This window comes from Anopheles nili, chromosome 2 (assembly GCF_943737925.1).
Source record: "Anopheles nili chromosome 2, idAnoNiliSN_F5_01, whole genome shotgun sequence".
Classification (NCBI taxonomy): Eukaryota; Metazoa; Arthropoda; class Insecta; order Diptera; family Culicidae; genus Anopheles; species Anopheles nili.
The window spans coordinates 17,318,500-17,345,763 of record NC_071291.1 but is presented as its reverse complement, the minus strand read 5'-3'; the positions used below and the strand labels follow the sequence as shown (position 1 = coordinate 17,345,763).

The window sequence follows — 27,264 nt, the reverse complement described above, 5'->3', positions numbered from 1 at the left end:
ATCGGTCACGTCCGATTTCGTTTTTGCTTCTATTTATTTTAGTCTACATTTTTTCGTTGTTCTCGCTTGCTCACGAGCCATCAGCCATCCTGTGTGTGTGTGTGTGTGGGCTTGGGGATGAAGGAACAAGGAAGAAAAAACGCCCGTGTAAAAGACCAACATTACAAGAAACTTTACAAAACGTTTCTCCGCACTCGGCGTTTCAGCTCACGGATACAAAACTAATTATCGGCTGAAGCGCCATTGCGACCACCTCGTGGGGAATTACGCGCCCTCCGAAACGGATACAGACACGAGACGAACTGTGCACACTCGCTCGCGTGCTGGATGAATTGTGTCTCGCCGACAGCCTGACAGCACAAACTACAACAGCGTGATATTTACTGTTTCGGTGCAGTTTTTGCTTTATTTGAGCCCCCTGGTTACAGGCACAGGGATTGCGCTAGTCTTAAACAAACCACGGCTGACCTTTGCGAGCTTTTAAGAACGCAAAAAAAGTACATCTAACCGTAGAAGGTGACGCGAAATCAAGTAGCACAGACCAAAAAACGCAGCACCTCCGGAGCCATTGCTTGGTTGTAGGAAGAGAAATCGGTGCTAATGGGATATGGGAAAAGGAAAAAGAGATAGTGGGGGAAAGAGTTGAACAAAAAATTAAATCCCCCCACCAAAGCCCGTTTTTCTTATAAGCATGGGGGAAACCCGGCGCCGAGCACGGCGTATCTGATGCTGTGGGTTGGAAATGTTTTAATGAAAATGACACCACTATCAGGGCGTATTCTGGGCCCTTTTCGGGCACGGAAAAGTTCACTACTGACAATTTAGTGCTACTGTTGCCTGCAGTTGATGCATGTTTGCGTTCTTTTTTTCGTTAGTTCTCTCTCTCTCTCTCTCCCTCGTTCTCTTTCTCTCTCACTGTTTCATTCCCTTATTCTGGGAACACTTTGCCGCTGCACTTTTGCGACGTTGCACTCAGCGGCTCTTGAGCAGCAGGAACGTGTTTTTTGCCGTTTCTTTTCTTCTCTACTGCCGAGGAAAAGGTAGAATGCGCGGGTCGCGGTATGAAAAGGCTGCCAGCGAGTTTAGGTGGGATTAAGTGTGACTTCCAAGTGGGACGTCACGGAAAGGTTATCAGTGCGCGGATGGCAATACGAGCGCGCGAAACAAAGTCAGTTGGATCCTTGGAAGCGCACACACCTCCACCCACACACACACATACACACATACGTGATCTAAAGTATGGCCCGTGAGAGAGGGTAACCTTTGGAGCTTTCGAGTGCTCGAGAGATTTCGCAGGTTCACGTAAGTTTAGCGTGTTTCACCGGTGAACTTTGATACTCGTCGCGCTTCACGATTACGTTGATGATAAAGCCATATGCGCTGGGGCGGAGAGTTTTGACGGAGTTTTTCGGTTCGTTTTCGCTTCCACCCTCGCGACGGCAGTTGGCAAAAGTTGAGGTACAAATTCACACGATAAAGAGCATGGGAAATAAAATTAACATTGTTACGATAGTTTAAAATGTCGCAGTCATCGCGAGCGGGCAAGATCGGTGCGGTGCGATATGGAAATGGCATGTTTTTGTCGTGGCTGAAACAGTTTTACGCCTGTCAGCTTGCGGGTACGTGACAGGGAAACGTAAAACAGTGGTGTGTGACAAACTCAAGGTAGACAGTCGTTCAAAACGGGCCGTCGCGCTCAACTGAGAGCTGTGTCTGTCAGATTAAATTAGAATCTCACCGTTCGAGCCGTGGGAAGGCTGTTCGCTGGAGCACTTGGCCATGCTGGCAGTTTGCATCTTGTTGGTTAATTTTGATGGAATATCATTTATATTATGATCGATTCACGACATGACGAATCGAATCGTTGACGAATCAACACGATCAAAACCCACAGCATATATTTTCAGTTCCATCGAACTGGTGGAGAGTCGGTGCAATCGGGATAACGGATTGCTTCCGATAATTTATCAAAAATGTTGAATATAGTTTGGAAAGGTTTTTGATTGATGTGGCTCCCGGCGGGACCGGTGCAGCTGTGCTCTAGCATTAACCCGTGGACGAGCTGAGCAACCACGGCCATTATTGAAGCAAACACACATTCGCCCACTTTACTGGGTGAAAGCGGAAGAAGAACCGGATTGGACCGTGATTTCGTGCGATATCGATTTTGCCGCTGAAAGGTTTCGATCCCCAACGGAGCTGCCGGCACTGGTCCCGGTTCAGGGGCTTCTTGGGTCATTCTGAGGTGCTGTGGTTGTGGTTGCCATACTTAAAGTTTCACCGTCCAATCACGGCAATTGCGGTTTTGGGTTGGCCGCTTCAGCTTCTTCCGGGGGCATGTGGACGTTCGGCACCAGGCGTCTCCATTAATCACACTTGCGGTTAGATGCCGGTGATTATCGTCGAAAATTTCGAATCAAATCCCTCTGTTTGTTGTGGCTGCAACCAGCTATTGATAGTTTCAATTCAGCTCGAATAGCTTTCACATTATAACCAGCTCACTTCAGGTTTTCTTAATCTGATAGCGAAATTCCAGCATTAGCAAACGCAAGCTCCATTTACTCCCGCCAAGAAACACATGTTTCATCCATCATAGGCTGCCACGTCGTAAAGTGTCATTTCTTTCAGATGCGGCAATGTCATACGTGCACAATGCTTGAGTTGAATAAAAAATGAACCGAACGAATCGAAAGAGCTCGCTATGCTATCAGCAGAGTCGTCTATGTTTGAAAAGCCAGGAGCTATTTGTTCTGCATGAGGGTACCGTTTTTCATACAACCTACCCCGTTTGTGTCGCGCTGTCGCAAACCAATGAGAAATTTAACGTACCATGAAGATCAAAACGTTGCATAAATCAGTAGCACCGTCGCGCATCGCATAACGGGGATGAATTCCTATCTGACCGAGGGCATATCGTGCCGCAAACGTGTTATTTATGTGGGAGGCTGCGAAAAGAATCACCTCTATAAACTCTCCAAGTCAGCGAGGGATGGAGCAAAAACCCGTTGGTTTAGTTGGAGGAAAATTCTTTACAATCCTTTTTGGTCCTTTTAACAAGAAAAAATATACAAATATCAACTTATACAGCAAAGTTAGTCAGCCAGTCTTCTCGGCTTCGCAGAATTTCCGATCCTACACCAGCCAACCACAAAGTATTGCTTCCTTACACACATACGAACATGGACACACACGTCTGCCAAGGTGCCATTTTGTTCTACGCTACACTGCTGCTGGTACAATTGCCCAAGCAACACGTGAAGATTTACGAAGCAACGATTTCGGTGCACTATCTACGAATGTGCAAGGATGACCGTATGGTAGCAGTAGTGTTTTTCCATTCGCCTCATGTTCTATACAAAACGATGGTAGCAACAACCGGGACCAAGAATGTGAACAAGGTGGCAATAAATAGGAGACCGAGAGGAGAGGTCAAATAAACGAGCATGAAGACGCTCTGGCGCCTTTCTGTAACTGCGGTTGATTCCATTTTTTTACGCCATTCATCATACGGAGGTCTTTCTGATATTTCACGGCAACAGACATCTTTTGTATAGATGCCATGTGAATCGATCACGCAATTTAAAAAGAATGAATTCTACAACAAAGCCCAAACCCATTACAAACACCTTCGGAAGGCAATAACAATCATTTCATAAATATATTTAGCCTCAAGTTTTCACAAAATGTGTATGGTTTATTATTAAAATGTAAATGGTTTATTGGATAAGATTACAACGCAATCATACATTATGCAAATTTATTATCCATTTTCCATATGGTATTATGCAAAGGCGTCAAAATTGCAGTTTTTCCGTTCCAATTATTTTGTACAGAAATAACAGATTGAACCATAGTTTCATATTGCCTGTATGTGATATTTACCATTCAATCATAGAACCGATAATGCCTTTACGCCGGGCAGAGAAATAAACCTCAAGATAGAAGAGAGTGATGTTATTCCAACCAAAAAACTTCACATCCAACCGGTAGTCTCCCGCTGGCATAGAACTCGGTGTGTATCGTTCCTGAAGCCACCACATAGCTGTGTAGGTTCGATTCTAAATAATTTAAGAGTGATAATAAGCACAGCCCGTCAATATTTCAATACGTTCATTCTTCAATAACTTACCCCGTGTGGACATGGTGATACAACCTGTGGCAATGTTTTTGCAAATATGTTGTAAATGTATTCATCAATTGGATTAAAAGGATGTTTTGCCAAATATTCACATGCTTCTTTCTCTAAATCAATAAGCAATGGTTGGTAGGTTTGGAACTTGTAATGTAACTTTACCGTTAGCCAGATGTAGGTGAGAACCTCAGGAACGGTGATGGATATATTCAAGACGGCAGGTTTGTTACGGCGTAATACCGTTTTGCAGTGATGCAATTTAGATCTGCTGTATGGAACACCGACACAGAGGTACTTCGTTATTTTTAACGAGTATTGTTTGATTCCTGTACCATTCTCTGCAGTGGATTTTTTTGGAATAATATGTTCTGAATACGGGATCTTTGATATGATGCAGACAAAAGCGAAGACGTAAAACGCCCACATGACTTGATACATCTAGTTCTAAACAGTATGTAGAATGCATCATAAAAAGTGCATTGTTATTGTGTATCTGATCTAAATAGTTATTTTTTATGCTCATCCAATTAATCATTATGTTTATCCACAAAATTACTTTTGTGCAATGGTTAATTATGAGAACGTCATATTGTGTCCAATTGAGGTTGAGCTCAAATTTTGATTGAACTGCATTAATTATCATCATATATATATATACAAAATTGTACCTGTAGTTACGATAAATAGTAAACAATTAAAAACGCTTAAAATCAAGCCAATAAGATAACTAAGCAGTTTCCTGATGCAAGCTCAACTCGTAGTTTGATTGTATATAGAGCTGTCACGTAACAATGTGGAAATAGTAATTTTTGGTTTCCAACTCGACCATGAAATTACAAACATTCACACTGTGCTCGTTACTCTCTTTGGGGTTCTCATTATTGAAAATGAATACTCCTAGTGCTCTTTCGATACCAAGCGCAAATGAAACCAAATTCTACGTTTTCCGAATCACCAGGTATCATTGCACCGAAACTCCATACAAAACAACCCAACTGAACTATTGCAAGACTGTTCCTCGTCCTAACAAACCAGCAATGCTGAACATATCGCTTTCCGTACCCGAAGTGCTTCACTATATTTGGTTGAAGGTGAAGGTGTACTATAAGTTTACTACATTTCAACCATTTTTGATCGACTTGGAAGTTGAAGTTTGCGATTATATGAAGACGCGGCCATTCAATCCATTGGCGGACTATATTTACAACTATTTTGCAAAAACTTTGTCAACTATCACATCACCTTGTCCTCACGGGGTAAGTGATCACAGCTTAGATTCATATATTTACGCTAGTTTAATTATCCATCATTCAGAATCGAACCTACACAGTCGTTTGGTGGTTGCAGGAGCGATATAATCCTAGATCTCTTCCCGCTGGAGATTATCGATTGGACGTTAAGTTCTCGGCTCAGGATAATACTACACTGTTAGCATTGGAGACATATTTCTCGGCACGTCGAAACGGCATCATAGGATCTATGGTAAAAGGATAACGCATTATAGAAAAGAAAAACGGCGTTCAACTAAAATTAATGTAAAATAATGAAAATCGAAATCACCATAACAAACATGTAATCGAATTTTATATGATTATTTGTGCGAGGTTTGTTTAAGAATTTAATTAAGTTTGATGTTCATTTCAAAATCTACCTAGGCACGATGCGCTGCATTTCATTTTTACCAGATAAATGTAGAGAGAAAAAATAAGCAATAATAACCTAGGAGAGCAAAAATAAGGAGGCCTGTGGATAGAAGGAGGCTTAGTAGAGAGAGAAACCTGAAATCGTTCAGATTGACAAGCAAGTATATTATCATAAATAAGTAAGTTGATTGCGTATTTTTACACAACAGCAAAAGATGAACTAAATTCGATGAGATAAATTATCACTTTCAAAACACATAAAAAACTTGAATTTAAAATTGCTTTGAACGTTTAAACTAATACCGACAGAGTTTAATGACAGAGTGTAATGTCGCTGAACAAAATAATTACGAACAAGCTGCCATTTATGTACTCGACATCCCATTACTTGAACATTTCAAATCTTTACGAGGTGCAACAATGTGGGTAGCAGAATTATCAGTGTTGCTATTAATTACAGCGATCTCAGCGTCGGAAAAAGTTAATACAACAAAAATGCAAAGTTTGAATGAAACCAAGCAATATTCAATGAAAATCAATAAATATATTTGCATTGGACACCCATATAAGAGGAGTCAACTAAACTACTGTAAAACTGTTCTACGTCGTAATAAACCAACTATGCTCAACATTTCCATCACAGTACCAGAAGTGATCAATGTTCTCTGGTTAGCAGTGAAGTTATTCTACAAGTTTACTATGTACCAACCGTTATTGATTGACGCTCATTACGAAGGATGCGAGTATATGAGAAATCGACCGTTCAATCCACTGTCAGAATATATTCACAATGTTTTCGAAAAAACATTACCAGACCTCACAGTCCCATGTCCTCATGGAGTAAGTGATTGAATCATGTGGCATATGATACTTGTTCGAATTGCTGAGCTATCGTTTTTAATACTCGCTTTACAGAACAAAACGTACAACATTGTCTGGTGGCTTCAGGAACGATACACTCCACGATCAGTGCCAGCCGGGGATTACCGATTGGACGTAACATTTCGTACCTGGGACAACGTAACTTTACTTATGGTAGAAACGTATTTTTCAGCGCGACGTAAAGGAATCATTGGATCAATGATAGACTGGTAAATCGTATTTAGCTACTTGTTTGCAATATTTTTATGAAGTTGTGACAAAGCGTCATGAAATAAATGATCAGAAATTATTCGAAACAGACTAAAACAAAAAAACCCAATTCGAAAACAAGAGCAAATTAATAAAGCATCACTAAGTATATGAAGAATTGAATTGATATGTCAGATGAATTTTTTTTTTCTAAAGTAGCGTAACATTTTTTGCCGATAGGGTTTGGAGAGCTGTTTTGTTAGAGATTTTTGACATGATATTTCACATGTCGAGATGGACAACCCTTGCGATCAGAGAAAGAAGAGCAAGGAGTAATATGGAGAGAAGCATGCTCAGTAGAGAGTTAAATGAAAAACCGTTCACATGGAACCGCATTGTAAAACTGCTGTAAACTAGCCCATAAATAATGAGCATGACCATAAATAAGATAGTTGATTTCCTGTTTTGATATAACAGCAATAGATAAATAATCGCTTTCAAAACACATAAAAACTTGAATTCAAAATTACTCTGAACGTTTAAGCTAATACCGATAGAGTTAATACACCTGTGGTTCATCAAAACAATTACGAACAACCTGCCATTAATGTACTCGACATCCCAGTACTTGAACATTCCAAATTTTTACGAGGTCCAACAATGTGGGTAGCAGAATTATCTGTGTTGTTATTAATTACTGCGTTTTCAACGTCAGGAAAAGTAGATCCTTCAAGAAGCATGTTTCAAAATTTGAACGAAACCAAGCAATATTCAATGAAAATTACTAAATATGTTTGCACTCATCAGCCATATGAGAGAACCCGATTAAACTACTGTAAAACTGTACTTCGTCGTAATAAGCAAGCTATGTTAAACATTTCCATCACAGTACCAGAAGTGATTAACGTTATCTGGGTAGCGGTGAAGCTGTATTACAAGTTTACAACGTACCAACCTTTATTGATTGACGCAGATATCGAAGCCTGCGAGTATATGAGAAATCGTCCGTTCAACCCATTGTCCGAGTATCTTTATAATATTTTTGTAAAAACGTTGCCAGACCTCACAGTACCATGTCCACATGGGGTAAGTGGTTAAGGGATGTTTCATAAATAGCAATACGTTATTTTGGTACATTTTTGGTTTATAGAACAAAACATACTTCGTTAACTGGTGGCTTCCGGAACAATACACTCCACGATCCGTACCGGCGGGACAGTACCGATTAGACGTAACATTTCGCTCTTGGGACAATGTAACTTTTCTTGTGTTAGAAACGTTTATTTCCACACGACGTAAAGGCATCATTGGATCTATGATTGACTGGTGAATAGTTTTCTTTTAATAATTATGCTGATCTACTTTTATTATTAGTACTAATAGAGAAAACGATCATAAAGCTGAATGATCTAAATCACAGAATTTGGAAAGCAACCAATAGTATTTATGGTAAATTGGGTGATTGAATAAAACTAAAGCAGTTTAACTTAAAAGTACTAGTTATAATTGCAAGATAGGAAAAACAAGTCTATTTAAATAGCGAATGTATTGTGAACAATAAAATTTGTATACGAAATTTGTTCGAAGTTCTTTGTAACTAAAGTTTGTTCGAAATTTGTTCGAAGTTCTTTGTCTCTGTTTTTCGTACTCGCGACATTTTTCGTCCAAAATAATTTTACATAATGTTGGCTAATGTTGACTCAGCCTCTGTTTAAAACAAGTAAACTTCTTTCAAAACAATTACATTAAAACTCTCCTTAAACATTCGATGCATTGTCCTCAGAAGCTTTTTTTAATTTAGTGGCTTTATAAAGGATATTTCATAATGTTTGCATAAAACATAAAGCGTATCTCGGCCGTATATCGAATCGATGGCAACAAAAACGAAATACTTTGTGAGCTTTTTAGCGTAAGCTAGAAAGTTTTGAAAGTCTTTGATAGTCTTTGTCAAAGTAGTAATTTATTCTGTAATATTATAGTGAAACATTTGAATCTTTTTGAAAATTATTTCACCTGCAACTTATACCAGCGTAACTCCAGCAAACAAAATAATTCAGTATTTAATTACCTCAATGACAGATTTCTCCTTCAATGAGCTTGAATGATTCTATCATAATTCCATGATCATACCAAATCTCGAAAACAAACTTTCATAAGCAAGATTTTAAGCAAAAAGCGTCATACCATTTTTGTTAGGTATACAATGGCAAAGCTTAATTCAATTTGTAGACGTATATTTTGGAGACGGTGGCAGGGTGTTATCAGTTCAAAGATATGATAGGCAGTTACTATAATTATGTATATTGGCTCCCATACAATTAAAATCGGTAAAATATCATATACGTATAACTTTTTGAAACGCTTAGTTCATGATTAAGGCATTAAATAAATGATTCAAATAATTTCCATAGCAAATTTAAAACAAAATAATATTTTCCCTCTGTTATTGAAATAGTAATTCAATGCAACTGTTTGATGATAGATATCGTCGTGACATAAAGGAGACATTTTTAAATTGTGACTAACAATTTCAAAAACTGAATCTAACGATCCGTATTGCAGCATACGCCCCACGTTGAAAAGTTTATGAAGTTGCCTTAATGATGTGACTAAGGGACTCAATTTTTTCCGTTCATGGGCTGGATTTCTACCGCACATACTTCTTACGATTAATACCCGGTCAGCGACGTGGAAAGCTACACTCTCCTTGGGGCGCTGAAAATGTCTGCCAAGAAATGATGGCACTATTTCATGCCACACACCACGCCAGGCGAACCGAAACGGAATGCATTTGAAGCGTCCAAAAACTCGCCCTACCGCGGCCACTGGGTCGAGTGTTCAGTGCTCGAGCAAACGAAGTAACGATCGGCAGCCAAGAGATATTCAACCACGAACACCGGGGCAAGACCGAATCGTTCCACCATACTCGCCAGCTGGCCTCTTCTGGCCAGTGAAATGCAATTTGCACACCACCACCCACCGGGGACCGACGGAGCGCTTGCACGGGAACGGAATGGAAATGTTACAAATGGAATTTTGATAGAGATGGGTGATAAAAATATCAATTTTACCATATGACACATAAATATGCACATCCTTGTGGAGCAGTTTTGGGCGGTTGGGTGGAGTCACCGATTTTTGGTTATTTTTTCCATCCTCTCTTTCATTTATCTTTCTTTCTTGGAGCCCTGCTTTATGGGCCGCTCTGCCCTAGAAGTTGGTCTACGCTGCCAGCACGACGGTTCCACCAAGCACCGGCACTGGCACTGGTACTATAGCACTTTGGGAAATCTGGCCTTTGTGCCTTTCACCGCTAGCACCGGCCCGTTTGCCCTCGACGGCCCTGCACGGCACTTCATTCAATTGTGGCGATCATCGTCACAACATGAAGTTCGATGAAACGAGCATCCTGTGCTTGCGGAACAAACCCACTCGGGCACAGCTCCATGCGCTGATGCGCCTTCTGCATAATGCGTTCGGATGGGTTGGTCTGGAATGGTAAAAAAAAACCCTCCCACATGGCCTCCCGGGCGGCTTCGTTTGTTTCACCTCCGACCCTGTCACGGATGCGCAAAAAGATGCTCCAGCCACACTCCCACAGTGCCACTGGCAGAACTAGCATGCCGAGGGGCAAGTTTGTCGGTGGTGCGTGATAGGAATTGCATGTCGAACTTTTTCTCGATTTTACGGCTCACACCAGAGACACTGGGTTCGGGTAGGAAATGCCGAACCTGCCGGATCGGTTCCGTTTTATTACGGCCACCCAGGCACTAGTGCCCAAGCGTTCCTTATACGACATCTTGGCGGTGGAAATTGGTAAAGACACTAAAGCTGATAGCTATTCCCATTTTGATTATGCCACCATCGCGGTTTCATTGCTGCACCGACGCCAGCACTGAAGCCTTCTGGCACATTCCGCGTCGACTCGTGCAGCCATCGTACGGTGGTGAAGAAAACTTTCCTGTTGGCGAGTAAGTGTTTGGATAAGTTGTTTCTCAAACATGAGGCAGCTATCAATAGCTCCACGCTAGTGCAAATCTTACTGGATCCAAAATTTCATTTCAAATAAGTGCATTGGCTACAACAAATATGATATTTACCGTTCTATCGAAACGAAAACGGACTGTAATACAAACATCCAATCCAAGCAGGCCAGCAAAGCAAACTAAACAATGCAGAACTTTCGTAGGTAGTTTTAACTCGATAATTAATAAAAGCGTTACATTCCTCCTTTTCAATGGCCTCAATCTTCACTCTCTCGTGTGTATCCGTGTGCCGAATAGCCGTCGGATCTATCAGAAAACCCGTACGGTTACCTGTATGCTAACGAATAATCTTCATTGTGCCGGAATCGGTTCGTACGATCCGCATGCTGAGATTTCCCCCCATTGGCTCAGGCTAGCCGGAGGTAGCTAATGATGGCGTACGGTTGCAGTAGTTGCTTTCTCTGCCAATTTGCCTTTCCGGATCGTGCTTCATGAGCCGTTTACCGCTTCCGTTTTTCCCGGCCTCGCGGGTGGCGCTCGCTTCTCGGACGTACAGGGATTATTTGCTAGTTGGCATGGTTCAGCTGGAGCACCGGTGGGGTATTCTTTCCCGGGGCCGCATCTGCCATCTGCGGTGCATCTGATGCGTATCTCCGTCATTCGATTACTCAAACATCGTCTTCGCCTGGCTGAGTCGGAACCCCTGCCGGAAAGGGATAATTTCCGATCAATAACGCACAGCCAACCAAGCAGCAACCGTCTCGATCCCCGATCGGCTGTGGCTGCGGTGTGTATTATTGATCCCTGCCTGAACCAGTAACCGTTGCCAAAGTAGCCGGGCTTTAGGCTCGAAGATGGCGGAAAGGGCTATCCGTGCATGTGCATCATACGCAGACGAACGCTCGTTAGGGACGGGATTGGAAGGCTATTCGCTTGCACACCACACCGTACACATTGTGGCGCTGGGTGTGCGGTTGACCTAATGCAGATACGAAACTCGAACCGCAAACACTGACTGATGGCCCGTTTGATCCAATGGCTGACTTCTTGCATCTTTGGGTGCCTTTGCGGATGCATTTCTCCTGGAATCGAGACGAGCTCGAACGAGAAAGGCTTAAAATTTAATCAACCCACCCGTTGAAACCATGCCGTGAAGCACACGTGACAAACGAAACGATCAAGTATTGAGACAAATTTACACGAACCCTCCGCAAACGCCGGGGCTACTATTGAGCCTACTCCAGCGATGCGCGTTTTCGCTACGTGTAAATGCGACGGTTCCAATAACTGCCACATGGATGAGAGGATCGAGTATGGTGAATATATTGTGCACTCCTTTAACAGACACGGCAGTCCTGCTCGCTGCCTTGGCTCAGATCCAACAATCGAGACGCGCTCTCACAATTAAGGCCAGCAAAGGCAGTTGATTAAACGTCGAAACAACGCCTCGTTAGGAGGCTCGGTATCGATAATGAAGTTCAAACATGGATCCGTTTCCACCGACCGGAAGTTCGATCGTATTGCTGGTATTCGGATGGTTCCCATATATCCCGTGTGCAAAGTGGCGCAGAATACTAACTCGTGGCGTTTTTCCTGGTTTCAGCAAAAATAGATTTTAATCCAATTCAGCCCACTCTCACGGTGGTGTGGAGGCAAAGCTTCCACGCCAAACTGTTCGTTGGCCTTTGACGCGCTTTGGCATCATGCTCTTTTCTTTTCTTTTTTCTCTCACTCATAGCTCGTCAGCCGTTCCTAATCAGTCTGCACTCGACCGGCTTTTGCGTTTGGGATAGGTATTTCATCCATCGCGGTTGCTCATCCCAATCACGACGCCTGCAGTGTTGCAACGCGCTCAGAAGCAGGTGAGCAGCTTGATACCCTCATTATCACCAGCCGATGGCACACCGAGGAGGTTCGATAACGATATTGGCGCACGCCTCATCGGTCCGTTGCATTCAGACGAGCTTTGTGAACGATTCAACCACCTTTTCGTCCCGGTAAGGACGAAATCTGACAGCAGTTCAGCACACTCGTGGCAGCAGCAGCAGCTGCCGTTGCTCCGGCATTAAAATCCTCATCCTTGTGCTGTACATCGTTTACCGGTTCATTCAATCGTTACGGGCCGAACTTGCGCCACCGGTTCGGTTCTCATCGCCCCAGCGAGACTGCGAGAGAAGGCGAAGGATTCACCAGTGAATCGCGAATAAAAACGCACCGGGATCCAGCGTGATCACTCGGCAGCGCGAACGGCAAGGACGACGACTGCGACGACGTGGACGTCGGGGACGTTGCCTGCAGGACGGCGCCATGCGTCGCCGGAAGCCTATCGAAGGCTTCATTCTGTGCGGGATTTTCTTCTGGACAATAATCGCCCATCTGATTTCGACATGCCTCGCCATCCAGCTCGAGGAGCGGATGGAGATCGTGCGCAAAGTGCTGAAGGAAGTGCCTTTAATCGATGGGTAAGATGATCTCGCGAAAAACCCCACCAACGATGGGGGTGCTTCGATATGATAAGATGATTTTTAATTCGCGTTCTTCTCTCTCTCCTTCTCCATCTTTATCTCTTTCTCACTCTGTGTGCTTCGCTCGACAGACACAACGATCTACCGTGGAATATACGGAAGTTCCTCAAAAACCAATTACGCGAGTTCCGGTTTGGGGAGGATCTCCGCGACATCACACCCTGGTCGACGAGTGCCTGGAGCCATACGGACTTGCGGCGCTTGAAAGAGGGCATGGTTTCAGCACAGGTAAGTAAGACTCCCTCGTCCAAGCACTTCGCGTGCCGCATCGCAATCGGTCATGCCGATAGGCGCCCCCACCAAAAAGGCGATAATTTTTTGTTCAAACATCCCAAACGGAAAAGCCGAAAGTGAAGGCGTTTCGACCTCCAGGCGCTATCATGGCACGCCCCAGAGTGCTAATCACGGCACCCGCACTCAATCTGCACCAAACCGGGGCACAAGCGTTTGACGATTATTTTCAACCAGTTATCCTGAAATTGGTCGGACGACAAAAAAAAACCCACAGTTCCAACCATCAGTTCATGATAGGATGAAGGAAAAAAAACATTCTCCCATTAAAGTGTGGTTTGAGTCCTCTGCTTTTGCCCCTTGTTGTGTCACCGTTGGTTTACGTGATTTTCCACGCCACGTAAGAAGTGAAGCGTGCCGCGAACGGGAAAGCAACGCGCTAGGCAGATAATGGCTCCGTCTCGCAAACATCAGCTCCATGCCAGTCCCGAGCCGCGTTATCCCGCCCGGGAACAGACATCCCGGGTCCCGGACGGATCGGGAATCGAAGCGGACGGTCGGTGGCACGGAATTCTCCCGGCTGTCATCTGCCGCATCGCCACGGTCATCATCGCTATCAGCGTCTTCGTGCCGGATACTCGATTTCCAAGTCACGCCAGCATCCGCCTGAAACGAGTGCGTCGAAAGCTTCCAGCAATAACGAAGCATGCTTGAGTATTTTTTTTCCACGTTCATTCTCTTCTCGTTCGCTTACTTCTCCCCGGGAGTGGGAACTAATTTTCTCGCCCTTCCTCGGCCTCATCGGCGTGCGTGTAATGGAAATGGCCACGCCGGAAACGCCGTCAACGAACCGAACGAGTGAGCCGGCATAATGTCTCCATCTCCGTCCGGCCGAGAGTGGCCAAAGCCCGAAACCGTATCACCCTCGGGAGTGCTATCATCTCTATCGTGTTGGTTCCCATCTCGAGGACGTGATAAAAACTCGCCCCGTTCCGGACTATTTTCAAGCGAATTTTCACACCACCTCTGGAACTGTCTGAGGCGAACTGCGAGGAGCAAAAAACGTCGGCCAACTTTTGACGGTTTGATGGATGTTGTGCGAGCTTTACCGTTTTACTATCGCCCTTTCGGGCACCGTATTCGGATCGGACCAGGCGAAGGCGAAGCCTCAAAACAACCACGGCACTCATCGGGTCGGTGCTTCGATTTTATGGAATACCGCTCGAAAGCTAAAACAAGTTTTTTCGCTTTACCCACGCGACGCTTATCACAGGGTGGGCATCTTGTGCGTGGCAAGTACTGGACGATGCCGGCTACCGATGATGTGCGCTTCTTCCGGTGAAGACGGATGGCACCATCGCCTGACCGGTAGTTAACTTCATGGTGTACGCTTGTTTGGTTGGTTTTTTTTCCTCCACCCACGCTCGTCGTCTTTAAACTCGACACGAAAACTTCATCCGCTTTTATCGCCACCCGGGCAGGATGAAGCCATCGCAAGCCGCACGCCTAATGAGCGAGTCGTGTAATAAGCGAACGGGACAAATGTTTAAAACAACTCACCGCCATCGCTCGAGTTTGCTCAAGGCCCCTTTTGATGTTAATTTTGTTCTTCGCACCTTACCGTGGAAGTGCAAAGCTCCGACGAGACACCGACCGGCAAAAATCAACACCACTCCGGGGTAGTTTAATTGAAGATAAAGCCTCAATCAGAAGCATTGCCATAAAAATTAAATGATTCACTCCGGCTCCTTCGTTTGCTATCGTTCTCTCTCTCTCTTTCTCTCTCACTCTCGCTCAGTCAGCCAGGAACAGGAATGGCTGACCATTTCGTTGCGCTGACGACCCTCTTGAACGTGTCGGTCTTCTCGCACAACTCTCGAGAGTGGAATAAATAATTCATTCCCACAACAGTAAAAAATACGCTCCCGAGACGTGGAAGTCTTGGGACTGACGAGTCCCGGACTCGAGCACAAATGGATGGAAACCCAAAGCAAAACCCTATGCAAACGAAGCCAAACCGCAGCCCTACCGTCTTCAACGCCTCGTTCGGCTCCTGCGCGCGGGTCGAAAGGGGCGTTAGAATACGATTCCATTTGTGCTTCTTTTCTAACTTCTTCTTATGCTGGTTCAACTTGCGCCCCTGTTAGTCCTCGGTTGCCCTTGCCCGAGGACGGTAGCTCCTTGATTGTCCCCTTGAGACGACAATGACGGTCCAATCTTCTTTCAATCTCGGGCCAAACTTCATCTCTTCATCTCCCTCGGTGCGCTGGGAAGCCCGGGGAATTTCACCCGGCACGGGACCCTGGCGGCCGGTTTCGAGCCCTCGACGAAAAAGGTCAAACGCAGAAGTCCTCCAGTGCCGCCCGTCGGAAGGTGGTTTTGCTAATGTTATCTTTATGCCTCGTGATTGTCCTTATCATCGGCGAGAGTCGTGAGACCGGCCGGTCACAACCGTACTCCCGGTGAGCAGTCGATTAGCTGCCGACTGCCGACTGCGGGTAGTTGAACACGTCTTTTACGCTTTCTTCCACACGTTTCCCAAGACGCTCCCCCTTTGCCACGACCGACCGCAACACCGTGGGGGAAATGGACACACACAGAGAGACAGAGAGAGAGAGAGTTGAGTGAAAAAAAAAACACCAGGCGCCTCCATCGTGACGCCTTGCTGCCATGTTTTACGGTGCCCCGTTTCCGGCCACTGGACTTTCTCCCGCGGTCGCTCGCGTAAATCATTTTACACGCAATTCCACCATGCACGGTTAGTAACTGGGCCCCCTGCGGCTGCGGCATATCGACTTCCTGCTTCCGATGCGGAGTCCTGCGAAAATTTACGACCCGTCCGTGATTGCGTGCCGTTTGGGTTGGCTTGGTAAATGTTTGATCTGCTGTTTGACTCCTCGCCTCGACGTCGTGTACGCGCCATCGTAAAGCCTATCGTTTATGGTTGACCTCCGTTGGTCATCCTTCTCGCTTCCTCGTTTCATTCATTCTCCGCGTCACACTCCTTTGCGATTCCAGTTCTGGTCGGCTTATGCGCCCTGCTCGTCGCAACATTTGGACGCAGTGCAATTAACGCTGGAGCAGATCGATCTCATACGACGGCTAGTCAATCTCTACCCGCAGCACATGGCCCTGGTCACAACGGCCGATGGTGAGTATCTCCTTCCAAGGTGGTGTTCTACCTTCCTCGATCACGTGCCTAACGAAACCAACGTTTCATTCACAGGCATCGAGGAAAGCCATCGATCGGGCAAACTGGCGAGTTTGATCGGTATCGAGGGAGGCCATTCGATTGGCACCAGTCTCGGAGTGCTGCGGACCTTCTACCAGCTAGGTGCTCGCTACCTCACACTCACGCACACATGCAACACCCCGTGGGCGGACTGCTGCAAAGTTGATGAGCCAGGCCGGGTGCCTCATATCGGCGGGTTGTCCCATTTCGGTACGCTCGTCGTCACCGAGATGAACCGGCTCGGGATGATCGTGGACCTGTCGCACGTGTCCGTGCCGACGATGTTGGACGCGCTGGCCACCTCAAAGGCTCCCGTCATCTTTTCGCACTCGTCTGCTCACGCCATCTGCAACAGCTCACGCAACGTGCCCGACCACGTGCTCAAGCGGATCGTAAGTTTGCGCGTTCGCGTTCACGCGATCCAATTAAAAATCTGCAACCGAAACCCCCCGTTCACGCTCCCAATGCTAATGAAGTTAGACGGGGAGCGAATTAAAAGCACAAAATCCTACCCACATTGCAGACCCGGCCCTAGGCGAAAGCCCGGGATGTCCATCTAGAAATATATATAATTTAGCGCTAGCCCCATCGGGCGAGCCAGTTTGGTGATCAACGAGACTTACGTCCCGCCGGCTCGCCGGTGGATATTATTTTTGCCTTTATTTTGTGGATTTTTAAACAATATTTTTTCTTCTTTGTTTTGCTGTTCGCTTCCCTCGCGCTAGCCACCGGCCGGGACGGTGACGATCCTAAATATTTGCATAATTTGATGAAATTTAATATAGCCGCGTTGCGACCGCCTGGATCGACTGCCAGACATTGTCGTTTTAGAACCATGCGGAGCCCGTCCGTGGGGTGCGAGCGCATCGTCGCATCCCTCGTCGCATCTTCGCATCGGTGACATCGAACACGCGCGCCCTGCTCGGAAAAGAATAACAAGAAATTAATTAAAAATCAGCACAGAAATATGAATATTTCAGTGCGACCGGTTCACGGTCGATGGGGACGAGTTTGGGCGAGCGTTTGTGTCGGGGTTTTTCACGGAAAGCGGGCCATCGTTCGCCCACAATCGAAATCAAACGCGAACCTCGAAAACTCGACCTGACGGTGGCAAACGATGGCTAATGTCCGTCGAAAAAAAGGGCACGGGTGGGTAAATGTATCCGTTCTTCATGGGAGTTCTTTTACTCTTCTTTATCGCTTGCTACTCGCATCCCACAACGGACGAACGGAACTACCGGACAACACCCGGGACCACATGTCGCGGCCTTCGGCAACACAATGGCACGGCTTCGGACCTCGGAAAACCAATTTCCGCTACCAATTTGCCGTCACCCGACCACTCGGAAAACCTCGTCGACCCCTCGGATGCGCTACTCGCAACATTCGCAACAACCTTTCGAACCCGGATGCAGGCCGTTAACGGGGGGCTCGTCATGGTTGCATTCTATCCCCATTTTGTGAGCTGCGGCGAAAAGGCCACCCTTAAGGATGTCGTGGGTGAGTATGGGCAAAGCACGGCAAAGCAGCCCGCGCACTCCGGGTGGGACGCTCTAATGCACCGAAATTTGAAGCCAACGGTCACTCGCCACTAACGAGACCGTAACCTTTGGGTCAAAAAAACACACGAAAATGGGAATGGTGCAACAACAAAAAAATGGCACAAATTTCACCCCTACTACTAGCACACCCGAGAGGCACTCGGAAAAACGGGTCCACCAGCAGCCAGAGAAATCATTAAAATGGTTGACGTATGGGGTACGGCAAATTTCCGCCAGCTGATCTAGTGACCTTAGATTGGATTATAAATTTCGGATGTACAAAGCCACGTGGAAAAGCCCGTCCCAGTGGATGGTGAACGTTCCTTAGGGTGGTTTTTTATTTACCGTGCTTAATTTTGGTCTCAAGCTTTCACAGACGGTTCTTTCATCCAAACTGAAACTCGCTTCCTTTCTCTACTCACTAGCTCACATCAACCACATCCGAGATGTGGCAGGAGTCGATCACGTTGGCATTGGCGCTGGATATGACGGAGTGAATTTGTGAGTACTCGAACCGGGCACGTTCCATTCCGTATGGTCGTGTAACGTGTAACCATTTTCTCCATTCACAGGGTGCCCCAAGGACTCGAGGATGTCTCCAGGTATCCCTACCTGTTCGCAGAACTGCTAGAATCAGAACGGTGGACCGAGGAAGACATAGCAAAGCTAGCCGGTCGGAATCTCATACGAGTGTTCCGGCAAGTCGAACAGGTAAGCAGGTGTTTCGTGCGCGTTCGCGACTTCATCTCGGCTTACAGCGGATGTTTTTGCTTGTGGTTTGTTTTCCCGCTCGTGCCAGGTACGGGACCAACTGGAAGCCCAGGGAATGCTGCCCATCGACCAATCGATACCACCGGAGGATATTCTTGGCCGCTCGTATTGCCGCTACTCGGGACCACGGACGTGATGAAGTGCCACCGGTTCCACCGCCGACTACGCCGGCCTTCCGCGTTCGTACGCCCTCGAGCGGATCCACGTGAGCCATGCGGTTGCTGGCATCGAGCGTTGGACCAGCGGCTGAAGGGTGGCCACGACCTTCGAGAATGCGGCGAGTCGCTACGCCATTTTATTGCATATCACTCACTAACTCACGGTTCTCCGGTACTCGGCGCCGCTCGTATGCAGGCTGTGGAGCCCACTTCCGTTCTTCCCGTAGCACAATTCAACCACGTGGACGCGTAAATCGACTGCGGAGTGCCCACGAATCAAACCATTCCGCAAACAGGCTGGCACATTCTGGTCACATCCGAGTGGCAGGCGAATGGTCGTAGTTTAACTCTACATTTTACCCCCACATCAGTAAGGTACGTAGTGTAAGATGCATTTACTCCTGCGCCAGGGAATCTCGTACAGGGTGACTCGGAAAGCAGATCACTCCAAGGCGTCTCCATCGTCGGCATCTTTGTGAGATGCGCAGACGAGACGGTGGTTAGGTTGAAGGTGACATCGTCAAACCCAAAGTAGCTGTAACTAAAAGTATGGTAGATAATTGTACATACCCTATCATGTAGCGATGATACACTGCAAACGGAACGAAACGGTTTAAAGCGGATTGCTAGCTGCAATCGGCAGCGATCGGTACCACGGTATGTCAGTGAAGGACGAAAGAAGGCCACCTTGGTCTGGGTTTGGTTTATCCCTTTTTTTGTTCCCTCAAACACGCTGCGCTACATTTCGCCCTTTGTAACGTAATCAATCAGCTGTCTCGTGGCTAATGGAGGCAGCCACACTCGATCAATGTCCGATGTCGTTGTCTCTCGATGCGTTCGGTTCTGTTTCGTTCTCCAGCGCGTACACTCGATGATCAATGGAGAAAAAACTCGTCAAATCGAAATGTGATATATTTGTATTGAAACTCCCCGCTTACACCAACCACATGTGCAACAGAAACAAACCCTACCGATCAACTTCTCGGACTCGCGGTCCTTCTGGAGCCCGCGTGCATCCTTTTAGGTAGGATCTCGCATTCACAGAACATATCGACTCCGCCTCGAGGCGTGTTTTCGATTCCACAAGCTTTCCCGGGACGAGAGCCCACTTTAACTTAAATATCGGCATCTGGACAAGCCTGTAAATTACACGCTCTACCAAACGGGAAACAATCTGTATATAGGCATAGACGCTCCACCATCCGAACTGTGCAGGTAAATTAAATTCCATTTATTGTTACGCGCGTGCATGCACGCACGCGGACGCTCCTTATCCATCCATCATCTTTAACTACCCACCACCGTCATCGAACCCACCCCCGTCGGTGGTCAATCGGGCCAGTGTAATAAAACATAAACACATTAAATCACCGTACAGCCGCGAGTGAGGTGCCCTTCGTTTCGCCACCTTGTGCCATTCTGGCAGCAAACGGTGAAACTCACAACAAAAAAACACAAACAAACACACACACTCAAACACACATAAATGGCAAATGGCGGTTGTTTGTGTCCCGCTTCCGACAGGATTCACGGACAGCTGATTGATTTATCACAACGGTAACGGTTAAAGTGGGATTCATTCAACAAGAGCCCCGGTGCGAATGGGGCAAAGCTTCGTGCTTCGGTTTTTGTTTTGTTTTGCTTTGTTTCCGCACCACTTAATGGGGTATGTTGGTGCCAGGACATTCCGTTGTACATTGCACGAATGGCTGCGATCATTATGACCGATTTCATGATAAAGGTGCGCACTTTAAAAGTGTCGATCCGTTCGAGTTATTTGCTCTGTTACCAGGCCAACCAAACGGCTCAGGGGGATTTGCGTTCAAGATTGCAGCATGAGAACGACTGCCGAATCGGACAGGCTCGGTACATCCGTGTATATCTCTATACAGAACTCTACAATGAAACATAACGTTTAGCTAAGCAAAGTGTTTGTAAATTAGAACTATTGACAGCGATTACAGTCTCATAATCGAAATATTCGAAATCGACACGGAGTATAAACTCATCGCCCGTGGCAGATGAGGCGCTAGGCTCCTACACTGTTTGTACGATATGGTAGTTTACTGTCCGGTGAAGCTGGTCGAATGCACTCCCAAAGAACCGGAAAAACAATCCAACTCCCCCAACCAAACATAGCTGCCCGTAGCTCGTACAACAATCAGTATATTAGCGAAGCCGAGAGTGATGCGGATCGTTCACGGTGTCATTCCAGGATGCGTGTCCGTTTGGTTTGTTGTCTCTCATCCACCACAACAGTATCCCCGTCATGCCCCACAGAATGCCAAATGAAGCTCGTTTTGTAGTATTATGCTAAGGCCGGAGATGAAACACTGAAGAGACCAAAGTAAACGAAAAAAGTAAAATAAACAAGTTTCCAGCGGGCAGTTGCGTGCCAGCCCCCAGGCCGTGACTACTCGCCTGTACAATAGGATCAATGACGTTCACGGGAGATGGGAATTGTAGGCGATTGGGGTAAAGTCGTTAGAAACTAATCATTCGATGCAGGAGCAAAATCGAGATGCAAATGAACGAAATATATTACAGAAGCAAATACAAACACAAAGTTTAATAGGAATCGAGACTTCAGGAGCAAGTTGGAGAGAAATAAAAATAAAACACATAGATGAACGAATGAACGAATCACACCAGGAACTAACCGTTGTAAGCGTTAAGCCAGAGGATGCAAGACAGAGAAAGCAAGAAGGATATAGATGCAGAGAAAGAGAGGTGAGAAAAGCTATAAATAAATTGTTTAATAAACATTTGAAAGTCACATCAACATGCCCGAGTGCCTTGTTCGTGTCCGTTTTTTTTCTTTCGCCGATTTTCTCCTTTGCAAATAATGCCCCTTCCCTGTGAAAGATAAACCCATGGTCACGTAAATGATTTTCAGCACTTCCTAAAATGGCGCCTGGCAGCCTAACCAAGCCCCTTCAAAGCGTGATCGAAAGCCATGCCGGAAATGCAGCAAACGAAACCCGGTGCACCGGGCAACTTATGCGGGTCGGCGCTCCCATAAATCTTTCCAACCGTTCGAAATGTATCGCTTCGAGGCGTTCCTGACAGGACGAGCCCGGCAATGGACGACGACGATAGACGATCGCCGCTCGCTGATCCTTTCATTTCCAGTCATTTTCCTCATCAATCATCGCACGTCCGGGTGCCTGTAGCCCCGGTTCCAACCACGGCACGACTTGTATCCGGGCCGTTCATTCTTCCAAAGGAACGAAGCTTCACTCTTGCGATGTTTCTCCATTTCCACGCATCCATGGACCCGCCGGTTTGCGATTGCTGGTGTTTGCTTTGGTCGTAGTATCCTGGCTTGCTCAAGGCACCCATTTCTTTCGACCCCAAAGGCCGCAGCCCGACTTTCATCGCGAACACGTACCGCGTCGATGTAAAGCGATGGAAATCGAAAACATGCTCTCTCAAGCCACCAGCTCCCAACTCGATACTCTGTGGGCAAAGCACCCGCACAAGCGTGTATGTGTGTGGGGTTTTTTTTCTGCATGATCATGAATCCATCATCTTTCCTCAGCCGAACTTTTGGGTTCCGGAGTTTCATGTTCGAACATCGATACGTAAAGTTACGAGCGAGCATAATGTAGGCCGCTCCTTAAAAAAACGCCCCCATTCCCACGCAAGACCGTAACTATTCTGTGCGTGCTTTTGCTGCAACGCCAGCGGTAGTACGCCTTTAAACGAACGAGAAAGAAAAGCGATTTGCCAGAATGCTCTCAAAGCCGTTTATTTCGCTATCATCCGCAGCATTGTTGGTGTCTCCGGCGGCCGGTTCATGCGAAAGAAAACGCTACGAAAACCAAACACCAGCGCTACATAACGTATCGCTTTCGCACCGGTATGGTATTTACCCGGCTCTCACACTTTCGCATCCTCTTTTTTCCATCTCTCCACCGCACGCTCTGGGTGGTTCGGAAAAACGCTTTAATACACGAGTAATGGCCCTCGAGCATCCTCGAATTCAATTCCATCCCCATAATCAGTCATCTTTCGACCGTACGGTTCGCAGAAGATCACTTCGTGCTTTTGCACTACTTGCCTGTACGGAGGCGTACATCTTGCACTCGCCCGAAGCGCCTCGGAGGGTAAAAGCAAAACAGATTTCCGCATCCGACCGGCGTGCCGCTTCTTCCTGCTTCACGTGAGGGTTGAAGTTTTCCACAGCAGCAGCAGCAGCGGCAACGCCTAAATAAATGAAGCGGAAACGTGAAAATGTACGGCAACCGAAAAATGAAACCACTCCGTCTTTGGCGTTCGTGCGGGCGTATTGTTTTCGTGTCCTTTAAGCCTTCGAGAAAACCCCCACCCAAACCGGTGCAGGATCGTCTCCTCGCTCCTAGCTTCGGCTTTTGCGCGCTGACCGTTTTTCGTTTAACGAAGCTTTTTGGATCGAGCATCAGCAAGCCCCTTTGGTAACGCGTGGGAGCACGGACAGAGGGTGAACCCCTTTTTCCAAAGCCCCGTGGAAACACGATGGCAGTGTATTCGAAACATGTTTCTGTCCTTGGATCAGAGGAATTTAGGAGTTGGAGCGACAAAAGCGGCATCAGGTCGACGGGACGAGTAAGCTAAAAGCACACCAGATAGGGTTACCACTGCGGAACTGCGCTCATTACGGTCAGCGTTGAATGGGGCGTACGTGGTACGGTCGAAGTGGACGTTAAAATTTGCCACACCGTGAAAGGCACTGCTCGTGACAGCTGGACGTTCCGGGCATAATCGCGACGGAAAAAGGTGTAATGATTACCGAGAAGAAAGGCCAGCACGGACACACGTTGTTTATAAAAGGGGCTTCCATTTTCTCCATCGTTTCGTTCGTTCGTTTGGGCTGGGATTTGAAAAACTCTGAAGAGGCCGTCATTCAGGGCTTTGAAAGACTTTAAAGGTCCGTTGAATGATAATCAAGCTCTTGCAAGAGTTCATGGCTGCCGGGGATATTTTTCTATGCAGCTGTACTTTGGCATCATCACTAGAATGTCACAAGATGTTTAAATGTAGCCGTTCGACTGGCAAGCTTATCCTGTTTCGCACAACCATATTCTCAGCAATTCGACCAAAATTCGACATGCCGGTTTGGCTGATTCTACTGGACGCATGCATGCCCCGTGACATGACGCATGACATTTTCCATTCTGTGCCACTTCCCGTGACTACAACGCTCGAAGGATATGCTGATAGTGGTTTTCTTTTATTTCCAAACAAAAACCCTCGACTGGTGCTGAGCTTTGAACGGGCATATCCCTTGCCGTATGGGGACAGGAAATGCAACGTATTTTTTTTTTGGCAGTTGTTCATTTTTTGACGCGTCATTTCCGGACTGATGGCGGACATCGAACGGGTATGTTCGTTAGAAATACGTGCCGATTGTATCTACGGCACCAGGGTACGTTAAAACGAACATCACTCACTTCACCAGATAGCAGATCTTGTGCTGGGAACTGGCAGCCGGTGCACCGTTCACAACGTGACCCTAAACCGCCCCGTGAGTGTGTATTCAATTTCAGGACATTTCGTTTCCACCGCATAATTACCCACCATTCCGGCGCGCCCTAATGGCTGCCATTTATAGCGCAAAACAAAGGCCTTGGAAGAATATACACCACGCACCACGCGTCTTGACGGCCAGAGGTGCGGGTTTCGGTGTAAAATTTGTCACTCTCAACACTTGCGAGGCTTGCCTTATGTCAGTCAGAGCCGCTACCATCAGAGCCGCACGACGAATGGCACTGCACTGCATGATTCCGCCGAACGCTTCGCTCCATTGTAAATAGGCCAACCACCGTCCTGATGGCGATGTCATTTTTCGCCACAGCACACCCGTGGCACAGTTTCCGGCTCAAAGGACGAAACACTCACCGTGATGGAGCACCGCCTCCTGTTTCGTCTTCGGGGAGTTTCCGTACGACGCTGGAACCGTTTTGCCTCCAAGAATCGCGGTACGGATCGGGAAACGGGAAGAAAAACATACCGCAACCAGACGCTGGCTGCTTGCGAAGGCAGCTGGTGCATGAAATTGCACATTAATCTAAAAGCTTTCTCGTTAGCTGCAAAACTTACACGCGCACGTTTCGGGACCCGCAGCCGGAGCTTTGCCACGGGCGGTCCCGTTTCGGACGTGTATCGAGATCGTAAATGTCTCATATTTATTCAGGAATGCTCTAACTGACCGGCTTGCTTTGATTTGTTCGCCAGCAAAGTTTACTGCCGAGCTTTTCGAGGTGCAACCGCCTTGCGTACGTGCGAGCCTTGCGTAGCCTTCCGTGGTTGCTTTGATGCCGCGCCGTGGGTCCCGGAGCCTTTAATTACCAAATTCATGAGCAATTTATCATCGCAGTGATTTCCATTTTCAGTTCTTCAGTGCAACCTCGCTACCGTTGCTGCAGCAGAGGAGACCGTAGTTTGCGGGGTTTAGTTTGCGTTTGCGTTGGGCTGAAGTTGAGCTTACGGTGAGTGAACGGTGCAACACCGTATCGGGAAGTCGATGGATTGCTTGGTACACTTTTTAGGAGAATATTTCATGAACCGTGTGCTAACTTTTTTTCATCGAACACCCGCACCACCACGAACGTAAAACCTTAGAATTGCACATACCAAGCACCGGTATTGGGCACGTGTGATGCACGGAACTCGACGAGCAATGTTTGAGCTTCATGAGCAGTATGAAAAATTTATGAGTATTCGTGTTTACCCGAAGCATTTTTCGCCCCTCCTGGTTCCAGCTGGTTCCCCACCCAACGGAGTCCTCGATGTGTGCCGCATTGACATCGGTGTATGTGACGATACAATTCGCACCAGGACGCAGCAGGAAACCCGTGAACAGATCGAAGTTATGCGCCCGGCCAATGAATTATGCGGCGGCTTGTAACTTTTCCTGTACCAAGCCAAACTCATCCGCAGCAAGATTACACTCGCACCGTCGTCTCCAAAATCCGTGAAGGAAAACTTCATAATTCCACCGGCCGTATTTCCAGCCTGCATACTCGGGTTCCTTCGTCTCGATCTCCATGGCGATCCGTTCCGTTTCATTTGGCACCAACCACCGGCTGCTAGCGCAACGGCCGACCGACGATGCGGACCGAGCTTGCCGGAAAAGAAAACGGCAATCGTACAAAGTTTTCCTCGACATATGAACGTCGGCGGTGCATATTTCGGCCGAGGAAGGCCAGAGCAAACACATGCCCACCGTACGTACGTGATGGCGGAATGGTGCGACCTCCGCTGTTAACGAATAGGTGGTGCAGCGAGCATTAATATTAAATTTGACAATCTCTTCGGTGCTTCGGTGCTGCAACGACAAAGTTTAGCCGAAAACGAATGGCACTTCGAGAGCGCTGCATTGTCCACTCGCACGGGACGGCATCGGTTGCGGTGAGCGCTTCCCGAAAGCTTACTGTCGTTCGCCGATCGCATCTATCACCGGGGCTGCCGCCGTAGGTCATGCAATTTATTCCTGCTTACCGCGCTAAGCCCGGAAAGTACTTATTCTGAGCGCTAGTCGATAAGTAACGAGGCTCAAAAGTTGAAAACTACTCGCGTGCTTTGATGTAATCTTTGCTCAAGTTTGCGAGCTGGCTTAATCTCGAGATGGAATCATTCTCGTGCGGAAAACGAACTGATTCTTCGTTGAAGAAAGAACACAACTTTCTGCTCGAGTACATAATGTAAAAACTAGATTAAAAAAAATTGTATAACAGGCTCTTTCTGATATTAACATATAATTCCATGCATACATGCATGAAACCAAAAGAAAAATGCGGTTTTCTTGTTGGCTTAAAGCAGCTTGCAAAGCTTGTAACACTTTAAAAACTGCAACTCACAAAAAACACAGCTCCAACGAACACCACTAACCGCAGAAGTAAAATGGACCGATAAACCATACTAACAACAACTACCCCGATCCACGGTAGGTCCTTTTTGCTCCTACCAAGCAAGGAATGCAGAAAAAAAGCT

At 46.7% G+C, this 27,264-nt stretch overlaps 2 protein-coding genes across 2 annotated transcripts; one reads left to right on the top strand and one right to left on the bottom strand.

The window, feature by feature from the left end:
* Positions 1-3,878: 3,878 nt before the first annotated feature.
* LOC128730898 (uncharacterized) lies at positions 3,879-4,570 on the bottom strand. Its single transcript, XM_053823989.1, has 2 exons — positions 4,130-4,570; positions 3,879-4,058 (listed from the first exon to the last, which is right to left on the bottom strand). Exons 1-2 carry the CDS (start codon positions 4,568-4,570, stop codon positions 3,879-3,881), a joined length of 621 nt encoding a protein of 206 aa, XP_053679964.1.
* Positions 4,571-13,139: 8,569 nt separating this feature from the next.
* On the top strand, positions 13,140-19,268 carry LOC128732094 (dipeptidase 1). Its single transcript, XM_053825257.1, has 8 exons — positions 13,140-13,294; positions 13,429-13,585; positions 16,607-16,739; positions 16,815-17,212; positions 18,236-18,320; positions 18,787-18,862; positions 18,934-19,072; positions 19,161-19,268. Exons 1-8 carry the CDS (start codon positions 13,140-13,142, stop codon positions 19,266-19,268), a joined length of 1,251 nt encoding a protein of 416 aa, XP_053681232.1.
* The last annotated feature ends 7,996 nt before the right edge of the window (positions 19,269-27,264 follow it).